The 21,015-nt window shown below is 46.5% G+C and overlaps 1 protein-coding gene across 50 annotated transcripts in view; it reads left to right on the top strand.

Moving 5' to 3' along the window:
* Positions 1-21,015, top strand: part of EPB41 (erythrocyte membrane protein band 4.1) — a 94,013-nt gene that overhangs the window by 58,198 nt on the left and 14,800 nt on the right. For 13 of the 50 annotated variants that reach the window (XM_075774192.1, XM_075774201.1, XM_075774199.1 and 10 more), the window contains exons 9-18: positions 84-236; positions 1,098-1,195; positions 1,542-1,714; positions 2,792-2,908; positions 4,246-4,374; positions 7,127-7,338; positions 9,066-9,122; positions 9,250-9,294; positions 10,118-10,180; positions 12,945-13,124. In XM_075774192.1, the coding sequence (XP_075630307.1) occupies positions 84-236; positions 1,098-1,195; positions 1,542-1,714; positions 2,792-2,908; positions 4,246-4,374; positions 7,127-7,338; positions 9,066-9,122; positions 9,250-9,294; positions 10,118-10,180; positions 12,945-13,124 (1,227 nt within the window). Of the gene's footprint in view, positions 1-83; positions 237-1,097; positions 1,196-1,541; positions 1,715-2,791; positions 2,909-4,245; positions 4,375-5,456; positions 5,568-7,126; positions 7,339-9,065; positions 9,123-9,249; positions 9,295-10,117; positions 10,181-12,944; positions 13,125-14,966; positions 15,018-15,384; positions 16,327-21,015 lie in introns of those variants that run through there. The other 37 variants (XM_075774212.1, XM_075774208.1, XM_075774193.1 and 34 more) reach the window with 23 other exon arrangements.

Here is a 21,015-nt window from a genome sequence, read left to right as displayed (position 1 = left end):
GACCAAAGGGGTCGTTTGGAAGGCAGACATTGATCTGAAACTTGTAACCCTGACACTGCTGAAATCCTCATCTGCTTTCCCAGGACTTGGAGGGAGTGGATATCACTCTGGGAGTCTGTTCCAGTGGCCTTCTTGTTTACAAAGATAAACTGAGAATCAACCGCTTCCCTTGGCCCAAAGTCCTGAAGATTTCCTACAAACGCAGCAGCTTCTTTATTAAGATTCGGCCCGGGGAGGTATGTTCTGACTTCTTCGTGCTCGTGGCTTCTTTAATTGCCTTCTGGTTATCACCATCGTGCTTCACTAAAACAAAGTCAGGGGAGGGAGTAAGCTTTTCTCTGAATGAACGTTTTACACCCTATTGGGTTTCTGATCTTGGCTTGGTATTAAGTTCAGATAGAGCCCGCTCACCTTGCGGATAAACCAGCGGGTGCCAATTTAAACAATGTGTCATCCAGCACCACCTCCTGGCACTGCGTGGTATTCCCAACATCCAGAGGAAAGCGGTGGGAAGTTCTCTGGGAGAGAACTAACTCCTTTTTTTGGAAATGGGGGAAAACAAAGGCTCCTTGTCTCACTTAAAAAACTAAAATACAGAGGCATACCTTTTCACTTAGCCTGCTGCAGGCAGGGGGTGGCTGCCCTGACGCTGCCTCTTGTGAACGGGGAGGTCCCCGGAGCAGCCTGGCTGCTGGAAATAGAGTGGGGAGGGAGGCTGTACTGGGGGTCTGCCTCTTTCCTCCTCTCCTCCTTCCTCCTGCTGCGCTGCCATGACCCAGCCTTGCCGGGAAGTCGATTTTTGACCCAGCTGAGTAGCGTGACGGGGGGTGGTAAATGAGTCTGAATGGTTGCTAACCTCACGGTACGCTCCTCCACAAATCCCGGTGCATCCTGAGAGATGCGGGGCGGTGGGGTGGGGTGGTGGTGGACCAAGCCCTGTGTTTTCTCGGACCGTCCTGCCCATCATGGAGTGGGTTCAACTGCTTTTGGACTAGACCAGCAGTTTGTGCCGCAGCAGAACAGGTCGATGGGCTGGGGACTGGACTCCTGCCACATTTCTTTTCTTGCTATACCTAAATAACTTTTATTTTCCACAGCAAGAACAGTATGAAAGTACAATTGGATTCAAGCTGCCAAGTTATCGGGCAGCGAAGAAGCTGTGGAAAGTATGTGTTGAGCATCACACGTTTTTCAGGTGGGTTTTCTAAACAGTAGGCTTCCCTTGAATGACTAATTCTTCAGATTAGCTGCTGAAAATGAGCCACTCCTTCAGAGTTCCTTGGTGTTGCACAAAATTTGGAGTGAAATGGTTGCAGAGACATTCATTTATATTGCAATAAATTTCTAGGCAGCTTCCGCTTCATGAGATACATGAGAGAGAGGTCTTCTGGCTTATGTAAATGTGGGGCTTATAGTTCGCGTTTGTTGTTTTGTTAATGAAGCGTATGCAGAGGCTTCTTTAATTTGTATTTTAATTTCTCTTTACCTGCCACTGCCTAGATCTGGAGGTAGGATTTTTAAATCGTGCGTGTGGTTTTCAGGCTGACTTCCACCGAGGCCATCCCGAAGAGCAGGTTTCTGGCGCTGGGCTCCAAGTTCCGCTACAGTGGCCGGACGCAGGCGCAGACGAGGCAGGCAAGTGCCTTGATTGACCGACCCGCTCCACAGTTCGAGCGGACGGCAAGTAAGCGAGCCTCCAGGAGCCTCGATGGAGGTGAGTGTCTGGTGCCTCTTCCCTCTTCATGGTTGGATTCTGCAGGATGCTGAAATGCTCCTTAAATACCACCTAAATTCCCTGCTTTAAAAAAAAGAAATAGAAAGGCGTAACTTCTCACTTTAATACAAAACCTGGATATGAAATGCAAACAGAATAGTAGTACTAGCAAGAACTGACTGATAAAAGGGATGTAGGTGGGTGCTGAAGGCTTATGGCAAAGTTCTGGTTGCAAAGATATTTCCTCATTCAACCTCAACGCATTTTTCCATTTAGCAAAACAGGAATTAAGCTGTTCTAGGGTTTGTTTTGTTCAACGTAGCTTCTTAAATGATGTAGTTTTCCTTGAGGGGGAAATTTTTTTGCCACAACTGTTTGAAACTTTTTCAGTGTCTATTAAAGTGATGCTGATGTTGAAGTTGGTGGCACATCGATCAGGTGGGCTCGTTCCTGACAGTTTTGAAAGAGCCGGATAGCAGCAGGTGAAGCAGGGAAGGGGGAGTGCCAAAGTTTGCCCCCCTTGATCTGGGTCACGGGATGCTTGTAAAATTAGGATCCAGGGAAAGGGGAGAATCCCTTTGCACCAAGGGCGCCTGACGGAGCAGGAGCAGCGTTGCTTTGAGCCCTGAGGTCATGCTGCAACCCGGCATGGAGCAGGGCTGCCCCGTGGCCAGCAGCAGCCAGGCTGCCCCTGCTCCTGGCATGGATTTAGAGGGCTCAGCAACACCCCGAGCCTGGGCTTCACGCCTCGGAGCCGGGAAGGGAAGGGCTGCTTGGTCTGAGCTCCGTATCGCAGCAAAGCAAAACACCAGCTTGCCTGTGGTCTGGGCGTGCGAGGTTACCCAGGCACAATGCACGGAGGCTCAGGGACCAGCACTGTCGGTTGCCCTTTGGCCGTGCCCTGTAGACCATGACGGCCCCAGATCAGTAGCAAAATCCCCGCTGCAATCCCGCACCCGAATGTCAGAGCTCAGAAAAGAGCAGCCTGTGAATGTAACGCTTCTGTCCCCGTTGAAGTCTGCAGCCTTTTTCCATCTGCTGTGTGGGCAGTCGTTAACATGTGCCCCATTTCTTCAGCTAAACGTGCGACTCAAAAAGTTGAGTTCAGAGCCGTAGAGGAAGAGAAGCAGGAGGAGGTGGTGGTGGTTGAGGTTCCTGAACCAAAACCCGCGGATCAGGTCCGAGAGAAGCCAGGTATAAGCTGTGGTGGTGGCTACAACTCTCTGCGGTGCCTTTCCTATCCTTTACATGCTTGTTCCTGACAACTCAAAAGTTTCACCAAATCTGGCGGCTTTCTTTTTTCGTTTCTTTGCAAGAAGAGTTTCACAGAGGAGAGACAGCCCGGCAGAGCCCCGGCTCTGGGAGACTCGTTAAATTTCCACCTTGCACCTCGTTAGACTGTAATTCTTGCGGGGAGGTGGGGAAAAGTTTAGGATGCACTGGCACTTGAGAACTGTCTCGTTGTTAAATTTGGGTGTTTCTGTAAATATGGGTTAGAAAACTTTGAAGTTTGATCTTGAAACTTCTTGTAAAGCTTCTGAAATTCTTCATCCTGGGACCTGCTTGCCATTTTTTAAGCCTATTCTGGGTTTTTTTTTGGGGGGGGTGGGTGTTGAGAAATGCCACCCATTTTGCTACATGGAGCTTATATTTCTCTTAAGATAGGTACTATTAACAAATATTAATGCCCTTAAGAGGTGTGTACGTACAACAGCATATTTGAATACTAATAAGTCTATCACAGCAGCGGTGTTGTCAAATATTTGCAGTCTTCATCACTTAAATATCAAATGCCTGTGGTGCGTTGGGGCTGGAGATAATTTGTATGCAACTGCATTCTGTGCTGCTTCCACCCCGACTTTTTTTACAGCACGCTTTTGACATCACCGTTTTTCTGGTATGAAATCTAGACCAGGCTTTCATAAAGTAATGTGGCAGACTGTCTCCCCACCACTCTCTTGCCTCGAATTCTTGCTAGTCAGCATCACCTGGCAGGGAAAGCCTGACGCTGGAAAAACAGAAGAGGGAGAATTAGCATTTAAGACACCAGGATAGATGGCTATGTGTTCTTAATTTTCAGATTTGAAGTGGATCACTCAAGTACATTTAATTAAAGCAGCTAGTTTTTATATAGGTTTTTATCTTGAGGAGCCTGGGTGTGTTTTTCCTGGATTTTACCAGCCAGCACCTGCATCTCCCCAGACTTTGCAGCCAGAACCCGTCCTGGTGCCGCACTGGAGAGCCGTTTGCGTGTCCCCATGTATCCCTGCCTGGGCAAGAAGCCTGCAACGCTTACTTGTTTTCCCCTCTCATCCAATACACTGTTGGTCCTGGCAGCGCTAGAAAGACTGATACGCAGTTGCTTGGTGAAAAATGACTATTAAGCTGCCTGATTTAAAAACCTCCTTGCTGTTCTCAGCCGCTGCCTTGGAGAGGGATCTCCCCTCACTCTTTCCTCCGCTGCACCGACCGTCGTGTGTCCCCCCATGGTTCTCCGACCGCTCTATTAACTTATGCAAACCTCTTTCTAGCCAAACACGCTTTTGAAACTTTTGAAATGAAACCCATTGCAGAGGAGGAAGAGGAGGAGGAGAAGGTAGAGGTGGTTAAGGTTCCCGTTGCTGAGCCAAAGTTACCGAAGCCGTTGCGGACGCGGTCAGGTACAGCCGCAGCGACGTTCGACATCGGTGTGGCTCCCACGGCCGCCCGTGCTGTGACCTGCTGGGTTGAAGTGATGCAGTGCTGTAGGACGGAGTTTGCATCGTTTGCAGTGGTGTTTGCTGCCATTAAAATCACACCCGGCTTTGCAAGTGTGCTGTAATACACGAGCGCTGCTTTATCGAGGCATGCCTCTGGGTGAGATGAGGAGGTGCCGTGGCTTGGCTGTGTGCCTGTGTGTTAAAGTGAGTGTGCAATGGCCTTTTAACGCTCCTCTCTTGCTGTCCCTTCCCGTAAGGTTCGTTTCCCTGAGCTGTAGGAACGCGTGGTGCCTGAAAATCAGGTTGTGCGCTCTGGGACTGCTGGAGCTCACCTACACTCGGCTTTTTCTTCTTCGCTAGGGAGCCTGCTTCTTCCGTAGTTGGGTTGTTGGGTTTTTTTCCCCAGAGTAACTTCACTGCTGCAGACAGATCCACCCTAATCATAATTAAAAGCAGAGTTGGTTAGTCATTGCAGGAAGAGGAGATTGATGCCGTGGAGGGAGGTAACTGGGAACTTCATCCGTTTTCTGGATTATTGTAAAAAATACTAAGCCAGCCCCTGCACGTAGACTGGAGGATATTGCGTGGGATGAGCTGCAGCAGAGCAGGCAGCGGCCAGCGTCAGACCTGAGCACATCCAGGGGTGTCCTGCTGCAGCTGCCCCTTCTTCTCATTCACCTCCTGCACTTTTTCCTCCTCTTGACACTTTTTATTCCCAGTAGGGACCGTTTTCTTGGCCAGGGTGATGATGATGGCTATTTTATATCGCATATTTTGGAGCAGTGCTTTTTACAGTGTTTAGTCAAAGTAGCTAATGGTAGTAAATCGAGAAAATACGACTAAAATGATGCAGCACAGGAGTCGTCACTGAACAGCAAAGGCAAAGCTTGATATCTGTTGTTATTTTCCCCGTGTGTCTCGATGCTCTGAAGTGCTGAGAGGCAGGAGTCCCTACAGAGGGGAGGCCCTGCGGATTTACTGATGGCAGTATTTCCTTTGTCATCTTTGAGGTGACATTTTAACACGTCCATAACTTTTTTTAGCCAAACATGCTCTTGGCAGTGTTGAGGTAAGCCCAATTGAAGAAGAAGAGGAGGAGGAGGAAGAAAAAATGGTGGTGATGAGAGAAGTAGAGCCGGTCCCAAAGGAGCCAGGTACCACCGTGACGGCTTTGCACACCCGGCATCCTCCTAATCCCGACTGTCCCTGCCGTCTCACCGACCCTCTGTACAACCTCCCCGATGGCTGTCACCGCTTCCATGGCATAAATGACACCGAGACGCGGCACCGGTTGTCCTTCCGAAAGGATAACACAGAAATGAACTGCCGTGCTGAAGAAACGGGGAGATAATGGAGATGGCGGTGCTGGTTTTGGGGTTTTAGGGTGGGTTTTCAGAGGACGTGGTGTCTAGGAGTTTGTCTTAAAAGTGGAATTTCAGTCTCTGAAAAATCAGGTTCTTTTTTTTTACCCCTCCATCTTGTGTGTTCTTGTCCACATGGATACTTTATTCTGTACGTGTTTTATACACACAGATGAGTTATCTTTTCAGTGGAAGCAGAATTCTTACTTAGGAGTTACTTAAACTTACAATTTCTTCTTTAATGTCAAATTTTCTGGTGTTTTTGACAAGCTGGATGGACACTAGTAACCTCGTGTTGGCTGGGTAGGTTACACAGTGTGAATCTCGCTGCATAAACTGTGACTTTAGGAATATGAGACCACGTCAAAGAAATTATTTCAGGTGACTAGTTACCTTTGTAGTGGAACGGCCATAAAAAAACAACCTCAGGAGAATTAAATAGCTTATTGCGTCTATAGGTACGCAGAGCGAATTAATTGGGGTTTGCTTTGTCGCACAGTATTGGCTTGAATATTTGGGAGGTGTCAGGCTTTTCAGGGGTTGGGAACTGTCTGGGAAATCAGGAATTGAAGGAAAGGGTAGGCAGTTGATTTTGTGTGTACCTAGTGCTTGTATTTAAGACGGTCATCCTCTGGAAAGGTGATTTTTTTTGGCAGCACGCTGTTCATTTCTGCACTGTCACTGATCTGGAGGTGCTGGGTATCTTCTCGCAGCGGTGCCTTGGGCTGCGGCAGGAGATACCCACCTCGGACACGCAGCCCCAGCCTGCTTTGAAACCCACCTGGAAGTTGCTGCAAAGTTTTATAGAGCAAGGCTTGTTGATGATTTTTTTTTTTTTTTTTGGTCTGAATTGCTGAAAGAACCGGGGAGGTGGGGGAAAGCCTGTGTTGCCCTTCCAGAAATCATCCATTTCTGGTTGAGGAGATGCCAACGAGTCAAGAACTCACCACAGCTATAAGTGTGTCTATTTTAACGGCTGCATTGGGATGGACTTCTGTGTCTGTTGTGTGCGAAGGACCCAGAAATCGATGGCAGTGTGTCAAAAATAGATTCGCCTTTCTGGTGTGGCTTCTCTGCAGAGTGCAAGCTTGCTTTTTGTGAACCATCTGTTGTGGGGTTTTATTTTATTTTATTTAAACCATAAGGAAAATAATCACAACTTTCCCGTACTAAATGCACAAGCTGCTTTGCTCAATATCTTTCTTTATTTTCCCTTTTTTTTTTTTCCCCCCCTCCTTCTCCTTCCTTTCTTTTTAAATGACAGCACTGTAATTTGGAAAGACTTTGCCTGGTGCTTTAGAAACGTTACCTGTTCTGAACCATGTCCCCGTCTGTGTCTCCCCCATCCTCAGCAGTGGCCGTGATAACCCCTGAGAGGAGTCCCCGTCCCACCTCTGCCCCGGCCATCGCTCAGAGCCACGCTGCAGAACCACTCCCAGCTAAGCCCGACGTGAAGGACACATTCGCTGCCTCTAAAGTAGAAAAGGAAGCGGCGAAACCCGATGTGAGACGTGAAGAAATCCCACTGGAGAAAGCCAAGCCAGAGCCAGCCGATACATCAAAGGTATGTCAGACCAGGCTCTCCCTGGAAGAGGCTGGAGCATCGGCTCTAGAAGCCGGGCCGGAGCAGCAGCTCTGTGCATCTTCCCCTCCCGGGCAGCGAGGGGTTTATTCCTCACCCAGGTGGGAATGAGTTACGGGCATCTGGGTCCCAGGGAAATACAAGGAAGTACAAGGAAGGAGGCCCAGGGCAGGTTTTGGTGGTTGCAGTCAAACTAAGTGTAACGTACTGATAGATGGTTAGAAAAGCTGGCCAGAATTGCACAGAAGTTCACGGTAGTTGAATTTAGAGCTCACCCATTGCTGAGCTGTCTCTGCTGATTCCTGGTACAACAGCGGGAGCGATTCCAGTGAAATCAGTGATACGGATCTGGTCCGCAGTCCAGCATCTCAATGCAAATGTTTTTTACATTGATAGGCTTTCTCTGGGAGAGCTGTTAATACGTTTCTGCAAACCGGACTAAAACTTTAGTTGTGAACGGCACTGTTGAGACCTCGGGGGCTTTATTGTTTAAATGAAAATTTTTTTAAACATTATTTGAACTTTTTACAAATGTCTGAGACCTCTGCTGACCTTGGTCTGTGTGTGTTGTTCTTGTAAGTGAAAAGAATGTGAAAAATTTTTGTGCGTATTACAGTGTCCTTAATATTCTGCAAATCTTATTGACTGAAACCTTCCAGTGTTGCAGCAGTGTATGCCTCAAGATACAATTTTCACATTACTCTGAATATTTAGCTGTTCCCAGCATTACCAGACCCACATTTTTGCTGTAACATATCACGCGCTGGGTCTCGTATGACATGCTCCAGGGGAGATCACTATGACTTAAGGTTGGGACATGGAAGGTGAAGGAAGGACGGTTACTTTAAAAAAATTTCGTGACCTTTGTGACCAGTAGTTTTTAAATGAAAATGCTGAGGGCATCTTCAGGAAGGCACATTGGAGTGTGCATCGTGGCACACAGTTCCTGCACGGCTGCTCACCCTCCCTAGCATTAAACTGAGAGCAAGTACATGTTACTCATCCCATCTCACTTATTACAGGGCTTTTTCCTAAACGCTTAAACACTGGATTATTTTTTTTTTCTTTAAATGTAGCTGTGGGAGGAAATTGTGGATGTGAATGTGCCAAATTTACCCTGTTTCTCAAATGTAGCTGCATCACTTCTTTTAATGCCCAGCGATGCTTTCGCCTTCAGAGTATTTGGCAATCCAGTTTCCCTAAAATACTTCCCTTAGAGTGTTAAGACAGTCTTGGCTCTCTGCTCAGGGACAGTAAGGAACTCAATTTGTGATGTTAGGCTTGACTTTGTAGATAGGTCACTTCTTACTGACTCTGCGAGCATAATACCTGCGCGTAACAAATAATTTTCTGGTTTTGAGGTGGTCCGTGTTAATTTGAGCATGTTGCTTTGGGTAAGGATTTCACTGGGAGATCCAGCTGCAAATGGAATTTGAAAACGTTGCCTGGCAAAGCAGCACTAGAGAGCACTGGTTTCAAATGCAAATAATTCTGAAGCTGAAGGAATTATTGTAAATGTGCTGTTAACTAACAGACTGTCGGAGAGTTGCGGTGTCATTAACTCTTTCTGGAGGACTGCATGTTGGTTTTTGCATGTTCACCCAGCATTTCAAAACCAACTTTATGCAGCTGTGTTTTGAAACTAAATGATCTCTTAAAACAAGTCTACTAACAAGAAATGTTTTTACCAATTTATTTCTTAAATGTAGGTGAGGAAAACGCACATTGAGGTCACGGTACCCACCACGAATGGTGACCAGCCCCAGGTTTGTGCTAATAATTCAGTTAGGTTGCTCACTTTTTCTTTTTTTTTTTTAAGGTTATACAGTGAGGTTCAACGTAGTTAAATGAACCAACAACTTTTTTTTTTTTTTTTTTATCACTGCCCAACAGCAGCAGCCTGCAGAAAAAGAGGAAGAGCTGATAAGAATGAGGAAGGTTAGACATTTTACACTTTCACCAAACAAATTTGCCATATCATTCATGCATCTGTAACCTGTTTAAAAAGACAGTGCTCCATTTTCTTCATGTGCTTTGGGTTGGGGTTTTTTGTTGGTTTTTTTTTCTTTAAACTGCAACTATCAAATACTTGATTTTAAAATTAATAGTTTTTTGTCCCATAGACAGTCTGATTGCTAAAATTATGCATGTTGAATGTTCAAGAGAAGCACACTTGGTTTGATTTATAAAATTTATCTCCCTTTTAACAAATTGAGTTAGAAACCCAAGAAAACTGTATAGCGTGCATTCCAGGAAATGCAAAAAGAAAAAAGAAAAGAAAGAAAAAAAGTATAATGCTTTTTTTTGTATCAATTGAGTATTAGGGGACATATCCGAGATGGGAGAGGTGGTTAAGACATAGTTACTGTGCACATTGAGACCTTGTAAAAGTTCCACCAGGCAGTGCAGCCTCGGGCACGCATCACTATCAGGAGTATGAACTTCGTGCAAGGCTTCCACGCAAAACCGGTAAAGGAGCGATACAAAGCGAGGCAAAAGCCGACGACCCCTTGGGAGCTGTCTCTTTAAAGGACTCATTGCATTTCCCCATTCTCCATGAGCAAGAACCCCCATTTCCTGGTGGGGGCCCCACGCCGGGTCCCCACCCCACCCCGGCACAGCGCTGCGCTCCCGACGTTGAGTTAACTTTTTTAATTTGCCAATTTGTCAATCCCGCAAGAACAACATTTTAATTTTTTGTGCTTTTCTTTTTCTTTTTTTTTTTTTTGTTTTGTTTCCCCCTTTTCTTTCATTTTCACAGAAAAGATCAAAGAGGCTAGATGGTGAAAACATTTATATCAGGCATAGCAATTTAATGTTGGAGGTTTGTATGAACTTGAAGCTTTTTTCAGTTGCGTTTGCCTAGACCTTCTGCATCTGCGCTGAACTTTTTTCTTTCTCTTCTGCCGCTGCCTTTGTTTTTGCATGCTGTTGCATGAAAGACCTTTTTTGTTTGGTTGGTTGTTTTTTTTAAATACGCTTTTGCATGGTGACAGTCAACACGACGATGTGCAGGCATTCTTCCTTCTACCTCTTCTGACTTTCATTCTCTCACACTTACCCGAAATATATGATTGGCAGAGCTGCTTATGTCTGCTCTTGGACCCGCTGGGTGCTCACAGTGACGTGAATCGTGGCAGGGGGCTCATTTACAAGTTTCTCCTTGCTTGAAATAAGTTTTTTTTTTTTTCCCCTGGGGGGAAAAGACAGTCTATGAAAATGCAAAAATTCAGGGTAAGATGCAGGTGAAATTGCCTCGCAGCATCTTCAGCGCTCCCCCGGGCCCCAACCTGCATCGGTGCCGGGTCCCCTTGGAGCTGACGCGGGGGCTCGATGGCCGTGGGTGGCTTGCGAGCAGGTGAGAAGCCATTTCATCCCTCCTATTCCCTTTGGCTTTGGAAACCCTTTACGCTTGGTTTTGCCCAAGCACGGTCTCAGAACAGACCATGCCAATCATATATTTATTAATTTTTCAATACACTCTGTTACGGAAGACGTTTTGTGGCTTCTGATACTCTGTGTTACGTGTTTCTACTCGACCTTGCAGCACCAGCAGCTGGTAGGGTTTCCCTATTGGTATCTCTTGCAAGTGAAGTGTACTAACTGCCTTCTCCTAATCTCAATTTTAAAAGTTTTGCAGCTTTTGGGTGGTTTTTGGTTGGGGTTTTTTTTAATTTTTTTTTTTTTTTGACTGCTACAACCTAAGCTTTCTGCCACGAGCGAAGGGTCTGCGGCACGACGGGCAGGGTTCAGCCGCCGCCGGAGCGCTGCGAAGACTGCGCCTGTCACTTCCTTTTGCCCAACTCGAGCATCCCCATCTCCCCAACCCCAAACAGAGCTTTTTCATTGCTTCTAAACCCCTTTTTCCTGTTACTGCAATACTTGGCTCTGGCACCCAGCCCCTTCTCCCTCCGCTGCCCTTCCCACCGGTTCTGTTGCAGGTGCTCCAGCCCTCCCCTAGGAAGGAGCTGACCCCAGCAGCTCACCCCCTTTATTCCTTTTGGGATTTTTTGGTTTTTTTTTTAAACTCCATGCATTTGGCAGATCAGGTGTTTTTCCAGCAGACCTCATCCTCCCGAAGCTGCCGCTTGATTTTATTGTAAGCCTTTTATCGCTCCGTGCTTGATAACCCGCTCTCCGTATTATTACAAAAAGGGGCGAAACAGGAGGAAAAGCGTTAACGCTGAGGGAGCTTGTTCCTCCAGATGCTTTCAAGACCCATTGTGGCTCCACGTAGCTCTTCGTGGCTTTAGCTTCTCCGCAAACCCTCCCAGGACCAGCTCCTGCGCAGTGGTGGATAGCCAAGGTGGTCTTTCTCTCTTCTCTAAACCAGGAGCTGCTGTAGGGCTCCTGGACCTGGCAGGCTTATTTATGGGGTTTTTTTTTTTCCTAACTAGCAGGCACTTGCCTTGTGCTTTCATCCAGGAAAGATGCCAAAACTCGGGGTTGTTTCCCCCCCCCCCCCCCCAGAACCGTGCCAAATGTTGTTACTGAGGGTTTGGGGGCTGTAGCCCTGCAGAGGGCGGGCGGTGTGTCCTGGGTAAGCTGCAGGGATGCAGAGATTGGGGGTGCGTTTGCTCTCCCATCGTCTAAAATCGATGGGCCGAGAACCAACTGAAAGCCCCAAAATAGTGACGTTTCCCAGTGATGCTTTTACTGACCTTGATTTCCCCCTTTCTAACGGGTGAGGCTTGCTGCTTTTTGGCCCTGTCCAGAAAAACTGTTGTTTGGCTTACGCCTATTTTATGGCTTACGCCTATTTTATGCAAAAGCTTTGTTTTCAACAAACTCTGGTTTGCTTGCAAGGAAAAGCTATTTTTAAACAAGTTGAAGAGAGCTGACTTGCCTTGAAGTCTGTGCATTTATGCTGTAAACTGGCATCACAGAGCAGAAATCTGGCTTTTTCCAGATGAAGTATTTTAGCAGGAGTTTCTTCATTGATCCAGCACAAAGTAACTTCTCAGTTTGATTTTTAAAAGGCTGTCATCTCATCTTCATTTCAGAAGTCTAAAACCTCCTGTGGTAGCTCCTGGAGGGATGAGATGAGAGTTGGGGGGAAAAGTAATGGGAGTATTTTGGGACCAAAGATAATTCCTGGTAGGATGAAAGCAAAATAGGTATGAAGAGAATAAATAAAATTGGGAAAATATTTTCTTTAAATGTTAACTGCATTTATACTCGTGAATTTTGAGGCTAGCAGAGGGAAAAGAAAGCAAACCCACCCAATTTAAAGACATTAAATTAAAAAAACAAAACCCGAACAAAACCCAAACAAACCTATTATTGCAATTTTTAAAAAATCCCATACGGGGAAAACCTCAGCTGTCATCTCTTTTGGTGTAGCTTGAGATGAACCGATGGCACGTCCCGCTCCTGGAGGACACCCCGCTCCGTGCCGATTGCAGTTTATCCCAATTAAAACGAGAGGAAAGAGGAGAGAGGACGTTCCCTTTGTGTGTTTGCAGTGTGAGCACAATTGATGGAAGTCGGCAACACCTCTGCTGAGCGCAGCTTTGCTATGCGGCAGCCTAGGCAATCGCAGGTGTCACCTCCGTGTCTCTTCATTTATCCTGTCCTTTTACTAATAGGATCTAGATAAGACCCAAGAAGAAATAAAGAAGCATCACGCCAACATCAGTGAATTGAAGAAGAATTTTATGGAGTCCGTCCCGGAGCCTCGGCCGAGTGAATGGGACAAACGCTTGTCCACTCACTCCCCTTTCCGGACCCTCAATGTCAACGGGCAGATTCCCACGGGAGCGGATGGAGTGAGTACCTCGGCGGCGCGTGGGTGTCGGTGCACTGCGCTCTTTTCCTAGCTTTCCAACCTAGGATTCAGGCTCGGCTCCCCTTAGTTTTTAGTTAAATTGAATTTTAATAGTTAATATTGACTTTTAACATGTATAATGGTCTCTGAGAGAATTGATGGTTTAGTCGTAGTATCATAAAAATGTGATTTGTTTTGGTTTTGGTAGAAAAGAATGTAGGAATTCTTCACTTCTGGTTTTGATGCTGCTTTTCCTAGCATTGCTTTCATCCCTGATGCTCGAGTATACTTCCCATGGCTGGTTTGGGGACTGGCTTAATCCTGGTGCCAGAATATAGGTCTCCCCAAAATGTGTGTGTGGGGAAAAAGCCCCAGATCCCTAAATTGAAGGGAATTACTTCAGACATAATAGGGCAGTGGAGATAATAACCCAGTGGAGAAGCACTAGGACGATACCAGTTTTCAAAAGTCACTTTATTCCCCAGTTAACCCAGTACGTCGTTGGGTTTAGTCTTGCATTAGGATCTGCAGGTGCTGATCTGCTGTGGAGGCTCAAGAAGACTCCTCAGGTGGCTACAGCAGGGCTGTTCACACGTGATGGAAATCTTTCTCCTTAGAGGAACAGTGCCTGTATGTTAGTAGCCACATACATTCACACCTTCTCTGCTAATTTCCTTGAAAAGGTAATTTTTCAAAGAAACCGAGTTGGAGCAGCAGAGATCTTGTCTGCCAACTGGTTTCTTGTTGGATAACAGCCAGCTTCCCTCTTTAATGTTGGTGTAACCTAGCTCAGATTTGAAGCTTGTGAGTAAAACTGTAGTTACGGCCCGTGGTAATCAGCCTCTTAAATAGTAAATGCGATTTTTTTGTTACAACTGAAAAATCGCATCCTGGCTGCCGTGGCGGCAGTTGTAGACTCCCTCCTGGTTTAAGCCTGGCTTCTCCCCTTCCTACCCACAGGGCTGCAGATAAGCTTGCATTTAATCTTCAAACCAGTGCAAGGGAGCTACTTTTTAAACAGAAAAAATCTTGCAGTGGATGGAGGGTTGTTATTGTCACAGGTACAAGGGGTTTTAACCGCCGAGTTTACTACAGGCTCCTCAAAGCATAGAGAGTAGCCATGACAATTATAGGGCTTTTTTTACCCCGCTAGATAAACAAAACCCCCAAAATGAACTGATGAGGGTTGATCATTATCCTTGGAGTTACCCTGTTTAACACACGGATGAACTTTTTCCTCTTTGGTTGCTGAGTCTCAGAGTAAATTCTGCAGGACTTTGGGCAGCAGAGCTCTGCCCACGGTGCCACGTGGTTTATGGCTGTGTGGGTGGGATAGGGCAGGGGCTCTCAAGCTCCACAGCTGCAGTTCAGGAATGATATCCTTGGTTATTAGGAAGAATTTCTTGCATGGTGACCCCATTGTGAGGTCTCGGGGGGCTGCTGTTCACGATAACTGGATGGTGTGGGCTTTTCCCATCTAAAGCCGCAGCGGTCCGCAGCGATACGAGGATTGGTGTCAGCCCTGGATTTGCGTTTCTGGAAGTTCCCTCTCAATCTCATCCTCTCCAAATTGGTCTTGCTCTGAGGTGGAAGTGGACACCTTCTGCTGTGAACTTCCAGAAATGCATCTTCACCAAGCACCTTCCGGGAAGGCTGTTTTCCTTCACCTGCATACGTTTAAGGATGTAAATCATGATGCAAAGCAATCCTGTTTCTTCTGTTCATGGTGGTATCGACACCCTGCCGTAGTGGCCAAAGGGTGTTCTGCCAGGGGCTGCTTTTCTGCTCTTCCTATATGTTTTATTGCAAGACAACTGAACCTTAACACGCTTTGTGTGTCCAGGTCAAGAAAGTCACTGTCCTATCTTCTGAGAGACAGGTTGGTGGGCTTGAGGTAAAGCTGCTGTTCTGATATGTGCTTCTGAACCAGACTTCTGCTATTGCAATGGCACCAAGCAAAAACTCAACAGCAGCTGCTGGATAACTTTTTTTTTTTTTTCTTTTGGCTACATGAAGTAGTTTCATAACTCACACACCGAGAGGACTTTTGCACTGCTGCAGCTTTTGCAGCTTTCGATTTTGCTTATTTTGGTGCATGGCTGGTTCGAAAAAGCTGCATGAAAGATATAACCGTGTATTCGGAGAGAAAAGCAATTATGAAAGTTTAACTGTACCCTGTTCTTTTTATGTTGTCTTTCTTTCCGTTTTTTGTTTTAATGATCATGTTACTCTTGCATTTTATATTTTCTTTTGCTGCCCAGTCTCCCAGCTACTTTCTCCCCAATACTCATCACTTAGGGGTGTGCAAAGAACCGGTCCCAAAATACCACACTGATCAAAGGAGACTAGCTCAACTGAGAGAGCTTAGAACCAAGTTTTTCCTCTCCTAGGTGCGCTTGGGTTTGACCAGGTCTGGCAGACTAAAGGGATGGAGAGTTACTGAAAAGCGACATTTCCCACAATCTTGTCTTTCTCCAACGAAAGCGTTAGAGCCCTTGCATGATGATTTACTCATTTTGGTTTTTTACATTCGTTAGACTCCAGAAACAAAAGTGCTAAAATGCGGAAGAAAATTGAAGGAGTTTGCAATGCTCCTACTGCCATCCTGCCTGTCCCACACTCGGGATTTCTAAGATTAACAATTTTTCACTTGTTCCAGTAGAATTTTCAAAACAATCAAAATTTTGATACTGTCGTCAGAACTTTGAAAAAGCATTTTGTATCTGCACTGCAGTCTGGATGTTCAGCGGTGTTTTAACAAACGCTATTTTTTAAGGGCGCTGTAGAATAGGAAGCTGTCAAAGACCATATTTTGTACTACGCCATTTCTAATGCCTCAAAACTTTTTTTTCTCAACCATTACAACTCCCAAACGCTTCAGGAGGTTTTGAGCATACGCTTTTCTGGGAAGGCAGTGACAAAACACGTGTGATCCTGATCCAGACGTTAATGAGATCTGCAGAAAGGCCTGGATTTTGTAGGTGTAAGGCTGGTGTGACCTGAGCCACCAGCAGCTCCGCTCTGCCGGGCAGTTTATTTTCACGTTGAGAGGAAGGCTGTCCTAAAGCTTTGCACACCTCCAAGTATCATTTTGGGCACTTTCCATCTGTCATTTTTGTTCATCTCTCTCTGTCTTTCTTGATCTTCTACCACGAAAGCAGACACAGGAACGTCCTCTGTTAGTACAGGATGAAGACAAACTAAAAAAGCAGGAGATACCTACTGAGACAGCCTTTCCCCGGCAAGCAAGTGAAGAAACTCTTCCAAAGGTTTCTATTCCAATTCCTGAAGAGCAGAAATCACTCAAAAAGTGTCAGCTCTACTCTAGCATTTTTCCTTCTCCACGTATTCCCTTTATGATGTCCCTTCTCCTGGTCGTAGCACTGACTGTTTGGTGGCTGCTCTTTCTCTGAGTGGCAACAGGGTCATGTTGAAACCTCAAGACCAAAGCTCCTGAATTTCTTGGCCGTAGCCTCTGCCGCATCTTCCTTGTCCTGGTCTTTGATCTCCGTAGTTCGCTGTCCCGGAGAGGGACACCCCACAACCGTCGTGTTAATCCCGCTGTGTGTCGTTGTGTAGCTGTGATCCGGAGACCTGGCAGGAGTGGTCATGGATTGCCAGGTCCCTTTTGAAGTTTCCTAGTGTGCAAAAGCAAATTCTCTGAACCTTGTTCCCGATTGCTGTAAAGAGGGCAGACGGGGAGCGTAAATATGTGGGAGGAGACGTTTGTTTCTTCAGCCCCTGTAGACGTCACGTAGAATTGCTGCAGCCTTGCTTTTAAGCTTGTTGTTTTAAATGTAAGATCTTCACGAGCTGAAGAACATTTGATACTGCTCCAAAAGAGGCTTTTCAGCAATCTGCTGAATCTAATCCATAACCACTCCTTTCCTTGGAATCTAAGATTGGCATTTAAATAAGAAGTGTTGATTATCAATGCTGCTGTTAGTGTTAACTTAGAGACAGGGACGGGCAGCTTTTCATTTTCCCAGTGGGGGAAGCCTTTCACAAAGCATCGCCGCTTCCCTCTCGCACCCCTTTCTCCAAGAAAATACATTGTGTTGTAGGAGAAAACTCATTGCAAGGAAATATTTATTGTAAACATAGATTAATCATTTTTCTGAATCTGGTGGTCTTGGTACACTTCAGATGTGTTTTATTTAATTTGTGTTGAACTAACTGATGCATGTTTGCTTAGGTCACGGGACTGGAGTAACCTGCTGTTAGGTACGTCTCCTCTGTTAGCATGTTGACTTTACTACATCAGGACGCACTTCTAATGTTAAAGCCATGGATTGTTTTGACTTCTCTAACAAAACCGTTGCATGCCGCTTGTTGTTTATTGCCTACAAATGTAAATGTCTGGATGATGCTCATGTTTACCCGAGTTACCCTGGTTGAGCTGCGTCGGCTCCAAGAGGAGTTGCCCAACTGGGCTGAGCAGAACTGGTTTGCGAGCTGGAGGGAAGATGGGACTTTGTGTCTAAGGGGTTTCTTTTCTGTATATAGTAATTATGGGACTGAGCTGAGCCAACTGCTTCTCCTTTCGGTAGTAACGTGCTTTCTGTTGCTTTCTCCGGAGGGTTGGTGTAGACACGATTACTTCTGAGAGCAGCCACCAGTGCCAGCAGTGTTGGCAGCTGCTCCAGCAGCACAGAAGAGAAGGGAGTAGACCTTTATTACAGGGACTAAAATATGTGAATATATATAAATACATGTATTTATAACCCTTTATAGATCTGTATCTGTGTGAACAGTGTTATTTAGGAAGCTAGCAGATAAGCTTTCAGGAAAAAGATGTAAGGCAAATATGGCATGTGCTGTCTGATCCAAAGGACCGTGGTGTATCACGGACCGTTTGGGCCGCCTCTCTTGCTCTCAGTGTACAGGTTGAGGCTCTAAATGCTGTCTCAGAAACTTTGGTTGCTAGTGAAACCCTTCATTTTAATCTGCGGGAATCTTTCTGATTACTCTTGTAACCTGCTCCGATTAGTTCACCGGTTTGTGCCTTTAGGACTTTGTTTTGTGAGGATGCTGATTTTTCATTGGAAAGTACTTTTCCCTTTTTAATACACTGCCTTTAATACACAGTCTTCCTCTTTCAGTGGTTGGAAGCGTAGAAGTCACTGGGTTGTTGTACGGGCGTACGGAGAGCTGTCGGCGGCTGCGTGCCTGCATCTGAGGAACATGCCTTAGGATGCAAATGAACTCTGTCGAGCTCGGTGTGAAGTTTAGGAAGGCTTATCCCGAGGTGGGCCCAGGAGAGGAGAGGTGGGGAAGGATGCTGAGGTGCCACGTGCTGTGCGGAAGATGCAGGATGGAAGAAGCCGGGGGGATGCTTCTGGCCGGGCTTCCCCGCCTGAATCTCCTTCCCAAAGTTAGAACAGCCGTGATAAAAAACAGGGACTGTTCGTTCTCCCTGGCCTGGCGTGGAGAGGGAGCGGACAGGAGTTACTCGGATCTCTCTGTCCATTTTCTGTCCGTATTTCCTGGAGAAGAGCAGCTTTAACACACACCTGCTTCCTTTCAAAAGCCATTGCTCGGGCTGGCTGCCGGGACGCTGCTTTGAGCACTGTTGAGGTTCCTCATGCTGTCTCTCTGAACCGATGACAAATACTTCGAAGCCATACCAGTGGCTTTTGCAAAGCCATGGTTTCTGTAGCTCAATCTGCCATTTCCAAAGGACCTGAAGTCTAAAAATCTTTGCCCGGAGCAATGTTTGAACGTAATGCTCAGGGTACCTTATCCTGGAGTGATGAGAGATGCACTCTGTCAGTCACTTCAACTCAATTCTTGAACTTCCGAATCAAAACGGTCTCTCTCTTCCGTTTTCTTTTTTTAATCTTGAGGTAAGGCTGGTTATCATCAGCAAAAAAACTTTTAAACTTTACATTCTGAGAATGCTCAGGAACATTTTTGGGATTTATATAACAATTATCACTGCAGAGTATAAAGAAACTGAACAAATGCTTTATATTTCTATGACAGTCTAGAGGCCAGTTACCTATATTCATCCGGGTGGGTGTGATCTCTTCTGACAGAGAAAGCCCGAAGCTTATCAGGAACAGAAACCTCATCCGTTGGACACCGCAGTGATGTGTCCGCTGTGCTCCAGCCCCTTTGCCGATTGCTCCTCCGCTTTTTTTCCCATTTGCTTGCAAGGCAGAGGGGGTTACAGACGCGCCCCACGGCAATCCACGTAAGGTCTTGTTCCCGCACGTTAAATATCTCGTTCCCGCGTGCGATGTATCTCGTGCTTGTCGATGCTGTGCCGGTTCGTTCCTGGCTTCACCCTTTTCCCTTGATGTCCGTGCAGGATGCGGCGCTGAAAGACGGGATTTGGGGATGCCTGCTGTCGTACCCGTGCACAGGGAGAGTTCATTCGCTCTAGTTTTGTTTAAGGGCAGAAGTCTCAGGGTTTTCATAAAGGAACCAACACGTGTACTTTGCTCCCGTTTTTCCTCAGGAATAAACTTGCTGCGAAGCACCGGCAGCCCCCCGGCCGCCTGCCCCACACCCTCGCCGGTGTGTGGGACTAACGCACCCCGTTTGTACGTGGCCAGTGCAGTGCCAGTCTGTGAGTGACGGAGAGCTGAATTATCCCTTCCGGAGGGAAGCTGGAAATAGCCACAGCGCGTAACCTCATCTGGGTTGGCGTCAGAAATCCTGATTTTTTTCAGTGCGCTCTGCTGCAGAAAATGACATTTCGGTGGCTCTGGTGTGCTGGTGATTTGGCTACATGAAGACTGCCGGCAGTTTTGACATTAATTAGACTTTCCCAGTGTTTTGCAGTCTGGTCACTTGTCTCTGTGGTGCTCACGTGTGGGATCCGGTTAGCAGCTGTTGAGGCTCGGTCCCTTCGGGTTTTCCAGCAGGATGCTGGTGGTTGACTCCGCGCTCATTTCCTGAATCTTCTTATCCTGATAGCAGCTCTTCTGAAGGCCAGATAAAACGCAGACTAGTTTCTTGTGCTTTCGTGCTTTACGAGGAGGCGGGCATTAGTATTTGGAGGCAGCAGTGATGGCAGAGCTGATCGCTAGAAACTCGGATTCAGCTCTGAGGCTGCGTTAGGTATCGGGCTCTGTATGCGATGGTCATCGGTGATATTCGAGGTGTTCGTTACTGTAAAACAACATCCCTTTTTTCTTTTCCGCTATTAAAAGTGAACAGATAAATGAGGGTATTGTCTGCATCTCCTGCCGTGTGCTGCTTTGCCCTGCAGGTCGATAGAAGATGAACCGAGGACTCTACGGGCAGGCCAGGTTAGGGGACGGAGTTAAGCTAAGACCAGCTCTCGTCCCTTGCAGATTGTGCAGTAACTAGTGATGACTCTAAAAAGTAGGTGTTCAATATTTGCCTCCTACCCTGAAATAATGAGGAGAGGTGGATTTTCTTAGCGTGGCACCAAAGGAGCGGTTCATGTTTGGAGGAGCGAGGTTGGGCTGGCCTTGTTGTGTCCGTACCGCGAGGCTCCTCGAGAAGGTTATGGGCAAAGCATCTTCCACTTCCCGTCAGGGTCAGTAATTTGTCATTCTCAGAATTATTCCACTGATTTATTGGGTTTTCTTTTTTCCTGGTCATGGAGTTGATGGTACCTGTTCCGACCCACAGAACGAGGTAGGATGCTTTCCGGAAAAATTTAGCCCGAAGAAAGGTTACAGATTCATTTACAAACTCTTTGGTCGGTACTTAGTGGTGGGTGACGTTGGAGAACCTGACAGCAGTGGTTTCTCTTGTGTCCCTGTTTGCGTCCGTCTTGGTTTGTGAAGCTGGAGGGAAGGACTAGCCTTGGCTTGTGCCACTTTGGGATCTTCTAGCGGTGGTACGCAGGCGTGTTGGATCAGTTTGTGGGGACTAAAAACACTTTCTTTTATACCTAAAATGCTCTCTTTTGG

Source organism: Balearica regulorum, chromosome 22 (genome assembly GCF_011004875.1).
Source record: "Balearica regulorum gibbericeps isolate bBalReg1 chromosome 22, bBalReg1.pri, whole genome shotgun sequence".
Taxonomy (NCBI): Eukaryota; Metazoa; Chordata; class Aves; order Gruiformes; family Gruidae; genus Balearica; species Balearica regulorum.
This window is presented reverse-complemented; position numbering and strand designations above follow the sequence as displayed.